At 40.2% G+C, this 15797-nt stretch overlaps 1 protein-coding gene across 1 annotated transcript; it reads right to left on the bottom strand.

Moving 5' to 3' along the window:
• Window positions 1-10259: 10259 nt before the first annotated feature.
• Window positions 10260-13869, bottom strand: LOC141632825 (uncharacterized). The gene is made up of 3 exons (XM_074445336.1): window positions 12820-13869; window positions 12591-12680; window positions 10260-11654 (listed from the first exon to the last, which is right to left on the bottom strand). Exons 1-3 carry the CDS (start codon window positions 13867-13869, stop codon window positions 10260-10262), a joined length of 2535 nt encoding a protein of 844 aa, XP_074301437.1.
• Window positions 13870-15797: the final 1928 nt, after the last annotated feature.

Raw genomic sequence — 15797 nt, 5'->3', positions numbered from 1 at the left:
GAGACGGACGTAATGTGAGACCATGATCGACAGTACCTTGTATGTAGCGAATAATCCGCTTCAAAAACTGAAGATGTGAGGCACGAGGATCATGCATAAAAAGGCAAACCTGTTGGACGGCGTATGCGATGTCGGGACGTGTAATTGTAAGGTATTGAAGTGCTCCGGCTAAGCTGCGGTACAGTGAGGGATTGTCAACCGGTGGACCAGAATTTGCACTTAATTTCGAACCAGGGTCTACAGGGGTTGTACTTGGTTTACAGGAACTCATGTTAGCCCGGTGGATAATTTCTTTTGCATATTGATTTTGCGATAAAAACAGGCCATATTTTGTGCGACTAACCTTAATTCCAAGAAAGTGATGCAACGTCCCTAGGTCCGTCATAGCAAACTCGCTGGATAGCTGGGAAATTATAAACCGAATTAGTGCAGTACTTGAGGCAGTGAGAACGATATCGTCGACGTAAAGCAGCAAGTAGGCCGTTGCTGTAGGTGTTTTATAAATGAACAAGGATGGGTCACACACACTACTGGTGAAGCCGTGGGAGAGTATAAACGTTGCAAACTGATGGTACCAGGCCCTGGGTGCTTGCTTAAGCCCATATAGAGATTTGCGAAGTTTGCAGACATGGTGCGGTGCAGATGGGTCAACAAATCCCGGTGGTTGATGCATGTAAACGGTCTCTTCTAAGTCACCATGTAAAAAAGCATTCTTTACGTCTAATTGGTGGATAGGCCATGATTTGGAGACGGCAAGACTGAGGACGGTGCGGATCGTAATGGGCTTGACGACTGGACTGAAAGTTTCATCGCAGTCGATACCAACTTGTTGTGTCTTACCATTAACAACTGGGCGAGCTTTGTAGCGTTGAAGAGAGCCATCGGCATGAAACTTATGGCGAAATAACCACATACACCGAATAATTGAAGCATCGTTGGGTCGAGGGACTAAGTCCCAAGTATGATTGTCCCGTAATGTGGTAAATTCGTCCTGCATGGCACGGTTCCAGTTACGATCTTGTAAGGCAAGGTGAGGTGATTTGGGCAGGGGTGAGATGGGTGGTGGTGTGGTTGCGGCCATAGCCTTTGGTTTGAAAATTTTGTTCTTAGCACGCGTGTACATGTGGTGAGTAGGTAGTGGGGGAGGAGGTGGGGGTGGAGGGGGAGGGGGAGGGGGTGATGGTGTGGCGGAAGTAGGAGTGGTTGGGCTGGTTGTGGGAGGTGACGTGGGGGTGATAGGTGAGGTGGCAGGGGTAGTAGGAGCAGGGGAAGAAACAGGGGAGGGGGGTCTGGTTTGTGTCGGGTCTGGTTGGGTATTAGGCTGGTTGTGGGGCGGCGGGTTTGGTGTGGTCAGTGGTAGGGACGGGCTGGTGAGGGTTTCAAGGAGGAGAGGGTTGATGGTGTCGGAGGTGGGGTCGAGGAAGGCATAGGAGTGAGTTTCGTCGAAAGTGACATGGCGAGACACGAGGACTTTACCAGAGGATATGTCAAGGCAGCGATAACCTCGCTGATTCGGAGGATATCCTATGAAGACACAGGTGGTGGAGCGAGGGGCTAATTTATGAAGTCGAGTGGCGGAGGTGTTGGGGTAACAGGCGCACCCGAAAATGCGTAGGTGATCATATGACGGGTTTTTAAGATAGAGAGCGGAAGTGGGTGTTTTAAAATTAAGTGTGGAGGTGGGAAGTATGTTATGAAGGTGAGTAGCAACATGGAGAGCATCAACCCAGTATTTGGGTGGGACGGAACCGTGTTGTAAAAGGGCAAGGGTGATTTCGTTGAGACGACGGATCATCCGTTCGGATTTACCGTTTTGAGGTGAGGTATGAGGGCAAGAGAAACGAAAAACCAGGCCGTGTTTTATAGCAAAGGAAGAGAAAGTACTGTTGTCAAATTCGCGTCCCATGTCGCATTGAAAGGACTTAATTGTTCGATTGAATTGTGTTTTGACAAAAGTGTGAAATTGAAGAAATTTATCGAAAACCTATGATTTATAGGTAAGAGGATACACCCAAACAAATTGGGTGAAATTATCGACCAAAATCATGTAATATTTGTGACCGGATTTACTAACTGTCGGTGACGTCCACAAGTCACTATGTATTATATCGAAAGGTGCAATAGATTGAGACGATGAGTCAGTAAAAGGCAATCTTTTATTCTTACTAAGTTGACAAGAGGAACAAACGTGAAGCTCATTAACTTTATTACAATTAATATGACTTTGCGATTTCAATAAACGAAGAATAGATGAGCCGGGATGACCAAGACGAGAGTGCCAAACGTCATGGGTATGGGCAAGAAGTGCTTGAGGCTGACTCGTGGAGGGGAAGTGCTGACTCGAAGATTCAAATGTGGACACGGGGTAGAGCTCGCCGTTACTGTCACTCCGCAAAATCATTTTCCCAGTCGGAATATCCTTCACAGAAAAACCAAAAGGATCAAATTCAACACTAACATTATTGTCTTTGGTGAATTGGCGTACGGAAATGAGATTTTTAATTATGTTCGGGGTGTGAAGGACCTGGCGAAGATGTAGGGTACGGGAATTTGTGGGTATAGTTGTAGTGCCTGATCCCGTAACTGGAATACTATTGCCATTGCCAACATAAATTGAACGAATATTACTCGTATTAAACGGAGCAGAGAGCATACCTGGGCCAGACGTAAGATGTGATGAAGCACCCGTATCCATGTACCAAGGATCGCCTTGTGACTGAACTGAGAGTGCCTGGAATGCTTGGCTTAAGTCAGTGGGTTAAGGGGCTTCAGATTCGAGCATATAGGCCTGACCTTGATTGTTGCGATTAGAGTGACCACCACGAAAGAAAGGGCGAGTTGAAGGAGCAGCATGGGAAGGCCACGGTTGAACCCAACCCGGATAAGTGGGGTATGGGCATGGGGGAGGCGTCCACGGAGATGGCCAAGGAGCTGGTGGTGTCCACGGAGACATGGGTTGCGGGTATGGCTGTGATGTGGGAGTGGTCGTATTATTACTGGAACGGTTGTTGGCATAAGAATTGTTATTGCGGTTGTTATTACTGGAATTGTTCGAATTGTTGTTGTTGCGACGATAATTTTTATTATGTGACGGACGAGGAGGACCCGAAGGGGTGGCCTTAGGAGAGGGGTCGACCAACGTATCCGAGACAGGTGTGGCAGGGGCAGCCAAGGCAGTGGCGGGTTCGTCACTGCTGTTTTTGCGATGGAGTTCGAGCTCGAGCATGCTACGAGCGGTTTCAAAATTAGGGGATGTTTGATTGATGTAGGAGGCAACAGTGTCGTATTCTTTTGGTAGGCCACGAACCAAATGAATGACGAGACGACGATCTGTGACAGGAGCATCTACATCCTTGAGCATTCCGGCTAATTCGCGGAGGCGTTGACAGTAGGCCTCAAGCGATGGCAAACTAGCGAGACGAAGAGTGTTAAATTCTTCCTCGAGTGCAGCAGTGCGGGCACCCTTATTGTTGTTGAAGATGTTTTCAACACGGACCCATGCTTCGCGAGCAGTGGATTCATCTTCAAGAACACGAGGGAGGAGATCGTCGCTGAGCGTGCCATATATCCATTGAAGGACATGGGCATCGACTTCATACCACGAGTCATATGTAGCATCTGACTTTTCGGGCGCAGGTGTGCCATCGATATGTGACAGTACCTTGTACCCACGGGCATGGAGTTTGAACAGGCGAACCCACGATGCGTATGTCACTTTGGAGCCGTCGAGAACACGGACCTTATGCTGGATATTAGACACGGTAAACACGGGATGCAAGCCGGATTTAGATGAGGACGACGAATCATTGGTCATGGTAATTTATGCGTGAGGCAGGTAAAGGGGACTGCTTCGAAAAACAGTACGAAAGACACGGGCAGGAGTCGGGATAGATCGAAATACTATCCGAGTAAAACTGATACCATGTTATGATTTGAATCCCCGAAGTGGGATAGCTTTCTCATTGATATATATATATATATATATATATATATATATATATATATATATATATATATATATATATATATATATATATATATATATGAAAATGTACAACAGAGTTAGCCTAATTACCTTCCTAAATACAAGGGATATGATACACTTAGATAAGGAGTCAATAACTGACTAAATCAAAACTAATTATATACAAAAGATATCGTTGACTAACATCGATCTCCATATAAACGAGACTAAGCTCTGGAATGAAGACATATTCTGAATGCTCCCGTTGGCCTTAGCCTTTATCGTTGCCAATGAGCAGGGGGTGGAACTAGGAATTCAATATATCTAAGGGCTAAATTTTAAAATATACAAAATGCTATTTTTTTTCTCGAGATTTGTAATAGAAGCCTACAATATAAGTTTGGTAAGTCGATACTTATAAAATGGTTTTATGGATATTACATTTTGCGTATCATTTTTGTACTCTTTGAGCCAAATATAAACAATTATTACTAATAAATACAACTGTACAAGTTATTAATTATTATCGATATCATAATATTTATGTCGAATGGAACTAATTTATAATCATTCTAACAATTTTGATGGTGAACTATTTAAATTGAGCTCCTAAACAATTTTAATCTAGTGAAATTCATTTAAAATGATGTACTCATACTCCTAAAAGAATGTAAGCATTTTTTTAAAATTATGAAATAAATTTTGAAAATTGTATATTCCGTAAAAAAAATTATAATAGAGAAATGATTGACAAGTGATGAGAAAGACACTATGAAGGCTTGAACCCATGATGTTTCCCTGAAAACCAAATATATTACCACTAGACTCCAAGGCTACTGCTGATTCTCTACTACTTGAAATAGGATATATTTTATTTCTCCTTAGAAACTACTCGGGCTTCAGCCCGAGTAGCCTAGCCCTGATTCCGCCCCTGCCAATGAGTTAGATGAGAAGTGGAAGACTCAGTCTGTTAACGGGCCGGTCTCATGCCTAGTCATGACCTCCTTAAGATCAAGATAAGGCAACTTGATGACCAGTAGGGGTGAGCAAAACCGGATATTCGATACGGTTTTGGAAACCGTATCGGATATCCAGTTTTTTAAATCTCCTTTTTTTAGTATCCTTATCCGATACGGTTTTTCTGTATATCCGGAAACCGTATATTCGGTTTTTCCGTATATCCGAAAACCGTTATCCGGTTTTCAGCCTCACTTATGTAATTTAATATATTTTTTTTCTTTTCTAAGTGTGGTGGTTGGTTTATTTTCGTAACTTAAAAGTGTTTTAAAAAGCTATAAGGATAAATAACTTATAAAGTTTAATACTAATAAGGTTTAAACACCAACATATTCTATATTTTGTGATTTTTGTATATATTTTAATATTTTATTCTAGAAAAAAAAGTAACCGTATCGGATACCGTATTCATATTTTGCCGATCCTTATCCGATACGGTTTTTAAAGAATCGTATCGGATATCCGGAAATTCGCATCAGATATCCGGAAATCCGTATAATTAAATCCGTATAGCATATCGAATACGTATAATAAAACCGTATCGTATAATTTTGCTCAGCACAAAATTGACCGTACCATGCACATACACAGGTACTCATGAAATCTTTTAACGATTTTTCATTTGTTCTGCTTGAACAAAAAGTCTTAGATAACATGTTCAAAAAATGCATAAAAGATATGCCATCTACGACATTTGGTTCACAGTAAAACCGATAAAAACACCATCTACAAGTTCTGTTACTTGGATGGATAACAAAGGTTTAGACGTTTAGTGCGACCTTCACAATTGATACATTCTTCTGCAAGATCAAATAACTTGCGAACTATAGTTGAAACTTGAAACGCGAGTTGGAGAAAAAAAATCCGATATATTGAGATGCTTAGCGGTAACATGGGTTAGCCTTGCTCCGGGACGACCCTTATTGCAGTCTATGAACACGGCACAAGCATGTTCATCGGAGAAGGTCTCGGTCACAAAGCGACCAGCCAAAGGATAGAAATGAAGGAGGGCGATAGAAATAGAGTGTTTGAGGTTATCTAAGAGATTAACGAGTGTATAAGAAGTTGATTGATCAAGGGTGTAAAAGAGTACCTTTTCAATGGGATGAATGCTTAACATGATAAGTTCAGCCGGGTTTAAGAAAATACGGTCTTTTAATGCTTCGACCTCATGCTTTGGTTTTATAAAGCATTCTGAGATTAGCTCCATCTTCTTTTCGTAATTATATTTTGTTTTTTTGAAGGAAGCAATTATATTTTTGGGTTATTTAATAAAAAATATTCCAAATTATTGATGTGCTTCTCAGAATACTCTAAACTTTAGTTTAACTAGCAATATATCTAACTATTACACCCTTCTCCTTTTAATAGAATTGCCCATTTTTTAACCTGAAATAGCCGGTAAAACCTAATATGGGGGCTACTTTCCTTCTTACTAGTCTTAAACCTGTGCAAATTGCACGGGCATGTTTTTTTAAAAAAATGTTATAAAGATAAATTTCTTTGTAAGTTAACTATTAGCTCCTTTAATGTAAATTCTCTTTAGCAATAAAGTTTTGAAAAAAATCGTAAAATAATTTATCCAACTATCTTATTCAAGTAAAAAATTGAGAAATTCTGAAAAATGTCCATATAAATTACATTAGTCATAACTCGTAACTATAGAGCCCTTTAGTTTTTGTCACAATTCAGGATTTTTAGCCCTCGTTTGCTTCTTACCCTCAATATAGAAGTATATCAACAACCTCAATTTTTTTATGAAATATTAATATAAGTTTTGGTTACCATAATTTTTTCCGAAACCCCCTTATTAAATCTTTGATTTAGTGATCTCAAATGAGGAAACGATAATGCGATTGAATAGTTAGACGTGTTATTTTTCCCATGAGATTTAGGCTCCCTTTGGTACGACACTTCAGGTAGCTTATTTGACAAAAATAGCTTATTTGACCAAAATTTCAGCTACCTGATTTTTTGCAAGTGTTTGACAAGTAGCTTATTTGGTCAAATAAGGTACTTGAAATGCAATGCTACCTCGGGTAGCATTTGAGAAATCAGGTACCTGAAATGACTTATTTTCTATTTTGTACCCTTTTATTCTATAATATTAAATAATTTTCATATCCTTTTACGTCATTTTACCAAAATCAGCTACATTTTCAGCTAATTTGCCACACACATTTTTATATAATCAGTTACCTTATCAGCTCCTAATTTTCATCTACCTTATCAGTCATCTTTTCAGGTTTTAGTTTGCTTTTCAGTTTTCAGCTACCTTTTCAGGTAGGTTTGCCAAACAGAGCCTTAAGTTTTAAAAAGTGATACATGATATATTATTGATTCTATGATAATATGCTAATAATAACACAATCTCGTTTTATGGCAATATTAAATTATCCTAGTTATTATGGGAATATAGTGAAGGCCAATCACAGAAATTTTTCCTCATTTAATGTTGTTATTATAGCTTCCTCTTATAATCACGGTATAATCATACTTTTTTTTAAGGTCTACGTATTATGGGAAAAAATCAATAATTTACATTTTATTTTAGTGTAAAAAATTATGAAAATGAAAATATAATATATTTTATGGGAATGACACATGGCAATGGGAGAGGGAATGACACGTGGCGATTAAAGGGATAAATGGTTATTGCTTTAATATAATATACGATACGATACGATACGATGATATGATATGATGATACCAACTGCATCTTCTTTCCTTCTAATTACAATGTAAACCTGCACTTTTTTTTCCCAATTTAAATCCCCTCTCTTGTCTCTCCTTTAAATTTATAACCCCCAAATCTATTTAAAATACTAAAATTAATTGTGGAGAAAAAGAAGGGTATAAGAAAAAGGGAGGGACTTGGTTATAAATCTCCTAACGGCAAATCTGGGGAGCTGGGAGGAAAAACGGTTGTAGAACAATTGAGAATCAATGCATATCCCATCATCAGAAGCACACTAACCAGGGAAGACATTAGTGCGGAAACCTTGTCACCTATTTAATTAACCCAAGACACACCACACACTATTTATTACTAGCCTTTAATTTTTGTCAAGGAATAAAAATGCCATGCCATAACATTTTCGATTAATTAGACATAGGATTTTGCAATTTCATGCAATTATTTGTGTTTAGATGATGGATCAGCATCATTACTTGCTGAGTTCTTTAGTTTACATTCAAAGATTTGGCATTTAAAGGATATTTTAGTGATGTTGGTTGTTTTATTACTCAATGTTTTAATAATAATAGAGCATTTCTAACATGTTCAATTGTCTTCAAATGCTTTTGCAAATACCGGTGCATTCAGTAGAAATCAAAATTAATTAAGATTGTTAATGGAAGGAATATAGAGAGAGAAGGATGAAGAGTGTATTAATGGCTTCTAATGAAGGAAAAAAAAAGTATAAAGAAAAAGGTAACCGTTAGAACAGGTTGCCCTTTTACTTGTTCTATTAGATGAGAAGGGTAATAAGGGGTTGTTTGGTTGCCTTCCAAATTCATGGGAATTGGAAAATCATGGGAAATTGTAAAATAAAGTCTTGTTTGGTTGCCTAATTCATGGGAAGTAGAACTTCCTATGGAACTTCAATTCCTACATGATGTAGGAAGTCACTTACCTAGCCCCCCTAGGTAAGTGGGAATTTCCACATGAATTAAGGACTTGTTTGGTTGACATAAGGGAACTAAAGTTCCCGGGAACTTCAAGTTCGCATGAATTCCAATTCATGTGAATTCCCAAAAAGTGTTTGGTTTGCATGTGGGAAGTTAATTCATGTGGGAAGTTCCAATGACCAAGGGGGGGCTTGGTGAATGACTTCCCACATAATGGAGGAAGTAGATTCATGTGGGAAGTTCTACTTCCCATGATTTTGGCAACCAAACAACATCATGGTTTTACACTTCCTAGGAAGTTTAAAATCCCATGATTTTAATGGGCAACCAAACAAGCCCTAAGTTCCCACATTCAACCAAACAAGATTTATACAATTCACATGATTTTTAAGTTTATATGAATTTCCTTTTCCCGGGAATTCTATCTTCCCATAGTGAACCAAACGACCCCTAATAGTCAGATATATTGTTAGTTAAATTAAAGTTTAGAGTATTTTGAGAAGGACTCTAATAATTTAGAGTATTCCTATTAAATAACCCTATATTTTTTTTAGAAAGCTTATATTTGAATTGCCTCTAGTTGTTCAATACTGTATTCCCTCTATCCCGGTTATTTGTTGCCCTATTCCATTTTGGGTGTCTCAGTCAATTTTTGTCATTTCTATTTTAACAATGAATTTGATGAGCAATTTGATTATTCACACTTAATTTGGTTTACTTGTCATTTAGTAATTGGTCCATCATTTCCTCTTTCCTTGGTCTTTGTATCAAAATCAAAGGAGAACAATTGACCGGGGCGGAGGGAGTATAATTTATATAATTTGTTAAGAGTGTGAGGGTATGATGGGATTGAGTCCAACTGTGATAAAATGCCAGTGTGAAATAATGAGCTTTGGCAACCCATAATTCAAGGAAACATGTTTTAGTTTGCTTGGTAAAAATTGTGGACGGAAGGATTCAATGAGCAATTGTACACGTGAAAGTGTGTGCATTGAATTTGGGGTATAGCCATGTATTCTACTTGATGGGTTTGTGAAGTTTAGTCACTTAGTCGCTGCAAACTTGGCTTTAATGTAATACCTCCATTTAATTAAGAGTCTTTACTAGACATTCCTATTTATTACGAAATGTATTAGGTTAATTGTGTTGTGTCGATTCTCATTAGCTCATTGTTTAATATAAATACAAGAGTTTAGTCGTGGGTCGAAGCCCATACATAACACGGCCTAGTCTGCCTAATACTCCACCTCAAACTGGAGCATGAAGATCAAGAATGCCCAGTTTGCGAAGGAGAAAATCAAACTGTGGTAACGGTAAAGCTTTAGTAAAAATATCGGCCAACTGCACATTAGTGGCGACATAGGACGGACGAACTAGGCCTTCAGAGATCGCATCGTGAATGAAATGACAATCGACTTCAATATGTTTAGTTCGCTCATGAAAAACCGGATTTTGAGCAAGTTGGAGAGCGGACTTGTTATCGCAATGAATCGACATAGGCGTTTGGACCACTACACCGAGGCTAGAAAACAACCCCACGAGCCATTTCATCTCGCAAAGGAGCGTTGCCATCGACCTATACTCAGCCTCAGTGGATGAGCGCGACACAGTCGGTTGTTTTTAGTTTTCCAAGAGATAGGGGAACCGCCTAGGAAAACAATTCAACCGGAAACGTGACAGTAAGTGAACTGTCCTTGCGAAGCAAAATACCCTGACCTGGTCGACCTTTAAGATACCATACCACCCTAAGAGCAGCGTCCATATGGGCTTTTCGAGGGTGAGATAAAAATTGCGATAAAACATGAACGACATAAGAAAGGTCCGGACGGGTGACAGCCAGATAAACAAGGCGACCGACGAGACGACGATACGATTCAACATCCACAATAACATCACCGGTAGCTTCACCTAAGCGGTGATTCGGTTCGATGGGCGTGGGGCTAGGTTTCGAACCCAGAAGACCGGTCTCAGAAATAATATCCAAGGCATACTTTCGTTGACTGAGACAAATACCCTCCGAATTACGAGCAACCTCAATTCCCAAAAAATATTTCAAAGTACCCAAATCCTTCATATGGAAGCAGGAACCAAGATAATTTTTGAACCGAGTAATAGCAGTTGAATTATTGCCAGCAATAACAAGATCGTCAACATAGACAAGGACATGAATGCATACCTCATCGGCTGTAAAATTGAACAAAGAATAATCTGAATAAGACTGTTTAAAACCATATTGCTTCAAAGCAGAGGCCAGCATTGCAAACCAACAGCGAGGAGCCTGTCGAAGCCCATATAGCGACTTACGCAGCCGACAAACCTTACCATCGTTCCCTTTGCTAAAACCAGGTGGCAATTTCATATATACCTCCTCCGTCAAATCTCCATGTAAGAAGGCATTATGAACGTCCATCTGGTGTAATTCCCAATCTTTACTAGCAACAACAGTAAGCAAAGTACGAACTGTCACCATCTTAACTACGGGCGGAAAGGTTTCCCCATAGTCTATACCATCAACCTGATGATTACCAAAAATTACTAACCTTGCTTTAAATCGTTCAATGCTCCTATCGGACTTGTATTTAATTTTATAAACCCAACGACAGCCAAGAGCCTTCTTGTCAGAAGGTAAAGTAGTCAATTCCCAAGTGCCATTATTCTCAAGAGCGGCAATTTCCTCCTCCATAGTCTTACACCAACGAGGATCAGTGATGGCCAATCGAAAAGTAGGAGGCTCAAAACCGGTGGTAATGGCTGCAAGGAATTGTTTATGACGAGAAGAAAACTTATCGCAATTGAGATAATTAGCTAAGGCATAAGGGGTACCTGAAGACGAAGACAGAGATTCAGGAGGTGAGTTGCTGGGCGAATCTGGAGGTATGTTAGCACAATTTCCAACCACATAATCACTCAGGTGAGGAGGAGGGCGTTTATGACGCTTCCCACGGCCAAGGTCGACAGTAGGCGAGCTAATGACACCGGACCCTCCTTGGACATCCGTACCCTCCACCGAATGAGAAACCCCGGACTCCCCCTCACACACGGCCTGCCCATCAGATGGGGGCTCAACAGAAAAAGAGTAAGAAGTCGTGGAAGGGGAAGGAGCATATGGAAAAGAAGCCTCATAAAATTAGACATCCCGACTCACAAAAATATCCCCAGTAGTAATATCATACACACGCCAACCCTTTTTATTGTGAGAATACCCAATAAAGACACACTTACGACTTCTCTTCGCAAATTTATCGCCCTTGGTATTTTGGTTATGAACGAAACAAAGGCAGCCAAAGACGCGTAAATTAGCATAGGAAGGCGGAGAACCAAATAAAATTTCGTAAGGAGTTTTATTGGAAAGGAGATGAGAAGGTGTGCGATTGATCAAGTAAGCAGCTGTTAATATACATTCACCCCAAAAAGAGACCGGCAAATGACCCTGAAATATAAGGGCGCGAGCAACATTAAGAATGTGACGATGTTTACGCTCGACACGACCATTTTGTTGAGGAGTCCCGACACAGGAAGTTTGAAATAAAATGCCATGTTTAAAGAAATAGTCAGACATTTCATTAAACTCCGTACCATTGTCTGACTGTACAATTTTAACTTGCTTGGAAAATTGAGTATAGACCATGGCTAAAAAACTCATAAACATGCCTGTAACCTCGGATTTATCGAGTAATAAATAGACCCAGACAGGCCGAGAACAGTCGTCAACGATGGTCAAGAAATATTTGGCCCCGCAAGACGAGGGTGTACAATAAGGACCCCATAAGTCACAATGGATTAAATAAAAAATAGCAGCTGCTTTATTGGAATTCAAACTAAAGCTTTGACGACATTGTTTTGCAAGGTGACAAATATCACAAATATGATCCAAATCAGACGAATTTAAATTGCTAACATTCGGTAAAAAACGAAGGACTTTATTGGAGGGATGACCCAGACGCATATGCCATGTATCGACTGAAAAATCCGTGCTCACCCGATTCACAACAACCCGTTCACTAGCACGCAAATAATAGAGCTCGTCTCGCAACTCATCGACTCCAATCTTCGTCTTCAAAGAAGCATCCTGAATGTGACAAGATAAATTAGTAAAACTTAGCACACAGGAAGTAGAAGCCACGAGTTGAGAAACGGAAAGCAAATTGCAAGTTAGACTCTGGAACAAATAAGACATCACGGAGAATAAAAGAGTCACTGATTTGCACCGAACCAGTGACAGTGGCAGAGACCGTGTGGCCATTGGGAAGGCTAATCGTGCACGGTGTAATAGTCTGTGACTCCGTTAACCAACGAGCATCACCTGTAACATGAAGGGATGCCCCTGTATCAATTATCCAATCAAGAGACATACCAGTCAGACGGTCTTGAGAACCAGAAGGAGGTTCGGTCAAAAGAGCATTAGCACGGGCTGTAGAACGAGAACCAGTCTGTTGTTTCGATTGCATCTCCTCAAGAGTACACGGGCGAGAACCCCACCAGCCCGGGAAGTTTTGGATTTTAATAAAACAATCATTTACTTCATGGCCGGAGGCTTTACAGTGAGAGCATGTCAACTTTCTACGCTCTTGTCGCTCCGCATCGCGTAAAATCCGCGAATCAGGAACAGAGGAAGTCGAGGCAGAGGAAGCAGGCCGTACGGCAAGGGCCATGACATCAGAGGATTCAGGGATTGCCGTAGCACCAACTAGCAGTCGCTCTTCTTGTAAAACCGCGTGATAGACACGGTTAAGGGTCGGTAACGGATCAAGAGCGAGCTGGTGATTACGAATGGGACCATACAACGATTTATCAAGGCCCATAAGAAATTGATGCAATCGTTCCGAATCCTGGGGAGCTAAGGCATTTTTGGTAACACCACAAGTGCACCCACTGGTTGTGCACGAAAACGGGGGTTCGTGGGTAGCAAGGGCGTCCCATAAAGCCTTTAAATTACCATAATATGTAGTAACCGACATACCTTTTGCTTGACGGCACTCGTGTAGTTGGGTTTTTAGGGCATGTCTTCTCGCCCCATCAACAACAGCATACCGGTCTTCCAATTCAGTCCAAAGAAGACGAGCATCCTCGGTATCTGATACACTGTCCCGGAGAGAGGGATCGATCGAATTCATGATCCATTGAACGACGGTGCAGTGTACAACTTCCCATTGACTAAGCATAATATCATCTGTCGGCTTAGCAATAGACCCGTCACAAAAAACCGAACTTGCGTCGTGATTTAAGTGACCAACGCATAGAACGACTCCATTCCTCATAATTGTCCCTCCGGAGTTTGATATGGGTTATCGCTTGACCTGGACCCTCCTGATTAACAAGAGAAAAAGGGGAAAGAGAATCGATTTTAGAGGTAGAAGAAGAAGATAAGGATGTGTCCGTGGCCGCTCCCGTTATCGATGATCAGAAAAGAAGGAATTCCGAGCAGACAATGATCAAGAACGGACGACAGTGGTGGGTTTTGTGGGAAAATAGGGTTTTACTGACTCTCCTGTTACCATGTTACGAAATGTATTAGGTTAATTTTGTTGTATCGATTCTCATTAGCTCATCGTTTAATATAAATACAAGAGTTTAGTCGTGGGTCGAAGCCCATACATAACACGGCCTAGTCTGCCTAATACTATTTAAATAGGTATGTTACCATCCCAATTTCCTGAGGCAGTAGTTATAAAGTATAGCAATCCAAAATACTTTAATAATTAAATTACTCAAATGGTCAACTTAAATAAAATACGGTCTTAAATTAAATTACAAAACTCGCAGCGGAAAATACATGTAACTAAGTCTCTATTACATCTTCTCTAAACTCGTGAAGGTCTCTATGTTTGACTCGTCAGTCCACTCGTCCCAATCTGTAACCTGCCAATCAAACTGCTCCCCAATATTTGGTTCATCATAGGTGTTTACCGAATACACGTCAATCCAACGGCTGAGTATAAATAGCTAAACAAAAACAATAAATGAATACAAGATAATATTAAATGCAAATGCAATGTATGCTCATGACCATCCTCCGAGGCTCCCGTTCATCCCGCCAATCCCTGGCCAGGGTAATCTCAATAACATCCCAGAGACAAGTTCTACAGAACCAGCCTGGGGAAACCAATCACTACTACAGATACATGCTATAACAACGGGTAAAAACCGTTGTAAAAACAAAAAGCGGACGTTGTTAAAGCGGCCGTTGTAAAAGGTATTTACAACGGTTAGGTTATTTACATAAACCGTTGTCTAAAGTATTAACCATGGTTAAAAGCCGTTGTTGTTGCGTGTAAGCCGTTGTGGAAAGTGTTTCAAAAATTTGGTGGGAATAATATAACAACGGTTGTCTTATGTAAAACCGTTGTTGTAACCTTCCCTCCAAAATTGAAATTTGTAGTAACAACGGGTATATGCTATATACCCGTTGTTGAAATTTTTAGTAACAATGGTTCTTAGTTTATAACCCGTTGTTGTAACTGTCCCTCCAAAAATGTGAAGACTTTTAACAACGGTTCTTCGTTTAAAACCTGTTGTTGAATATTATGCGCGGTATTTGTGAAATGTATTCGCAACGGGTTTTATTTTAGTAACCGTTGTTAAAGGTCTTGACAACGGTTTTTTTTAGTAACCGTTTTTATTACGAACTCCTAATATTTTTAAAAATTAAATTTGTTTCATGCCATTCAAAACCTCGCATATATCAAGAAAGACCATATACCAAAGACCAAAGATAAATCACAAATTACTGGGTTCATTAGAACTCAATAGATTCAATTCAACCATGATACGTGCATAATATATAGTCTTTTTAGCCTGTTTCAGCACGCATTTCTATGCATTTTTATACTGTTTTTATGGTATTTTGCCCCGAATTGGTTACTTTGGTTCGTTTTGTCCATTTTGTAGAAATGAACGTGAAAGTAGTGGAATCGTACTCTTTTTCGTCCTTTTTGCATGCATTTAGAGGAGACGGGATTTTTCCAGAGTGAGATACTGCACTTGAAAGCGGCATGGCACGGATTACGAGGCATTTAGGCGCGGACTTGAACTGAAATGAAGACCAAGAACTCGATCGAGCAGTTTAATCACTCGATCGAGTGATTTTTACGTCCCAGATTGGTCGATCGAGTGGTTTTCCACTTGATCCTTAGCCTGCAGAAAGACCAGTTACTCGATCGAGTAACTTTCTACTCGATCGAGTAGA

The sequence above is a fragment of the Silene latifolia genome, chromosome Y (genome assembly GCF_048544455.1).
Source record: "Silene latifolia isolate original U9 population chromosome Y, ASM4854445v1, whole genome shotgun sequence".
NCBI lineage: Eukaryota > Viridiplantae > Streptophyta > Magnoliopsida > Caryophyllales > Caryophyllaceae > Silene > Silene latifolia.
This window is presented reverse-complemented; position numbering and strand designations above follow the sequence as displayed.

Coding starts and splice junctions, on each gene's coding strand:
- LOC141632825 (XM_074445336.1), bottom strand. CDS start 13,869: ATGAGGAATGGAGTCGTTCTATGCGTTGGTCACTTAAATCACGACGCA. Junction 12,681..12,819: donor CTGCCACTGTCACTGGTTCG/GTGCAAATCAGT, acceptor TGTCACATTCAG/GATGCTTCTTTGAAGACGAA. Junction 11,655..12,590: donor AACGGGTTGTTGTGAATCGG/GTGAGCACGGAT, acceptor TCTGATGGGCAG/GCCGTGTGTGAGGGGGAGTC.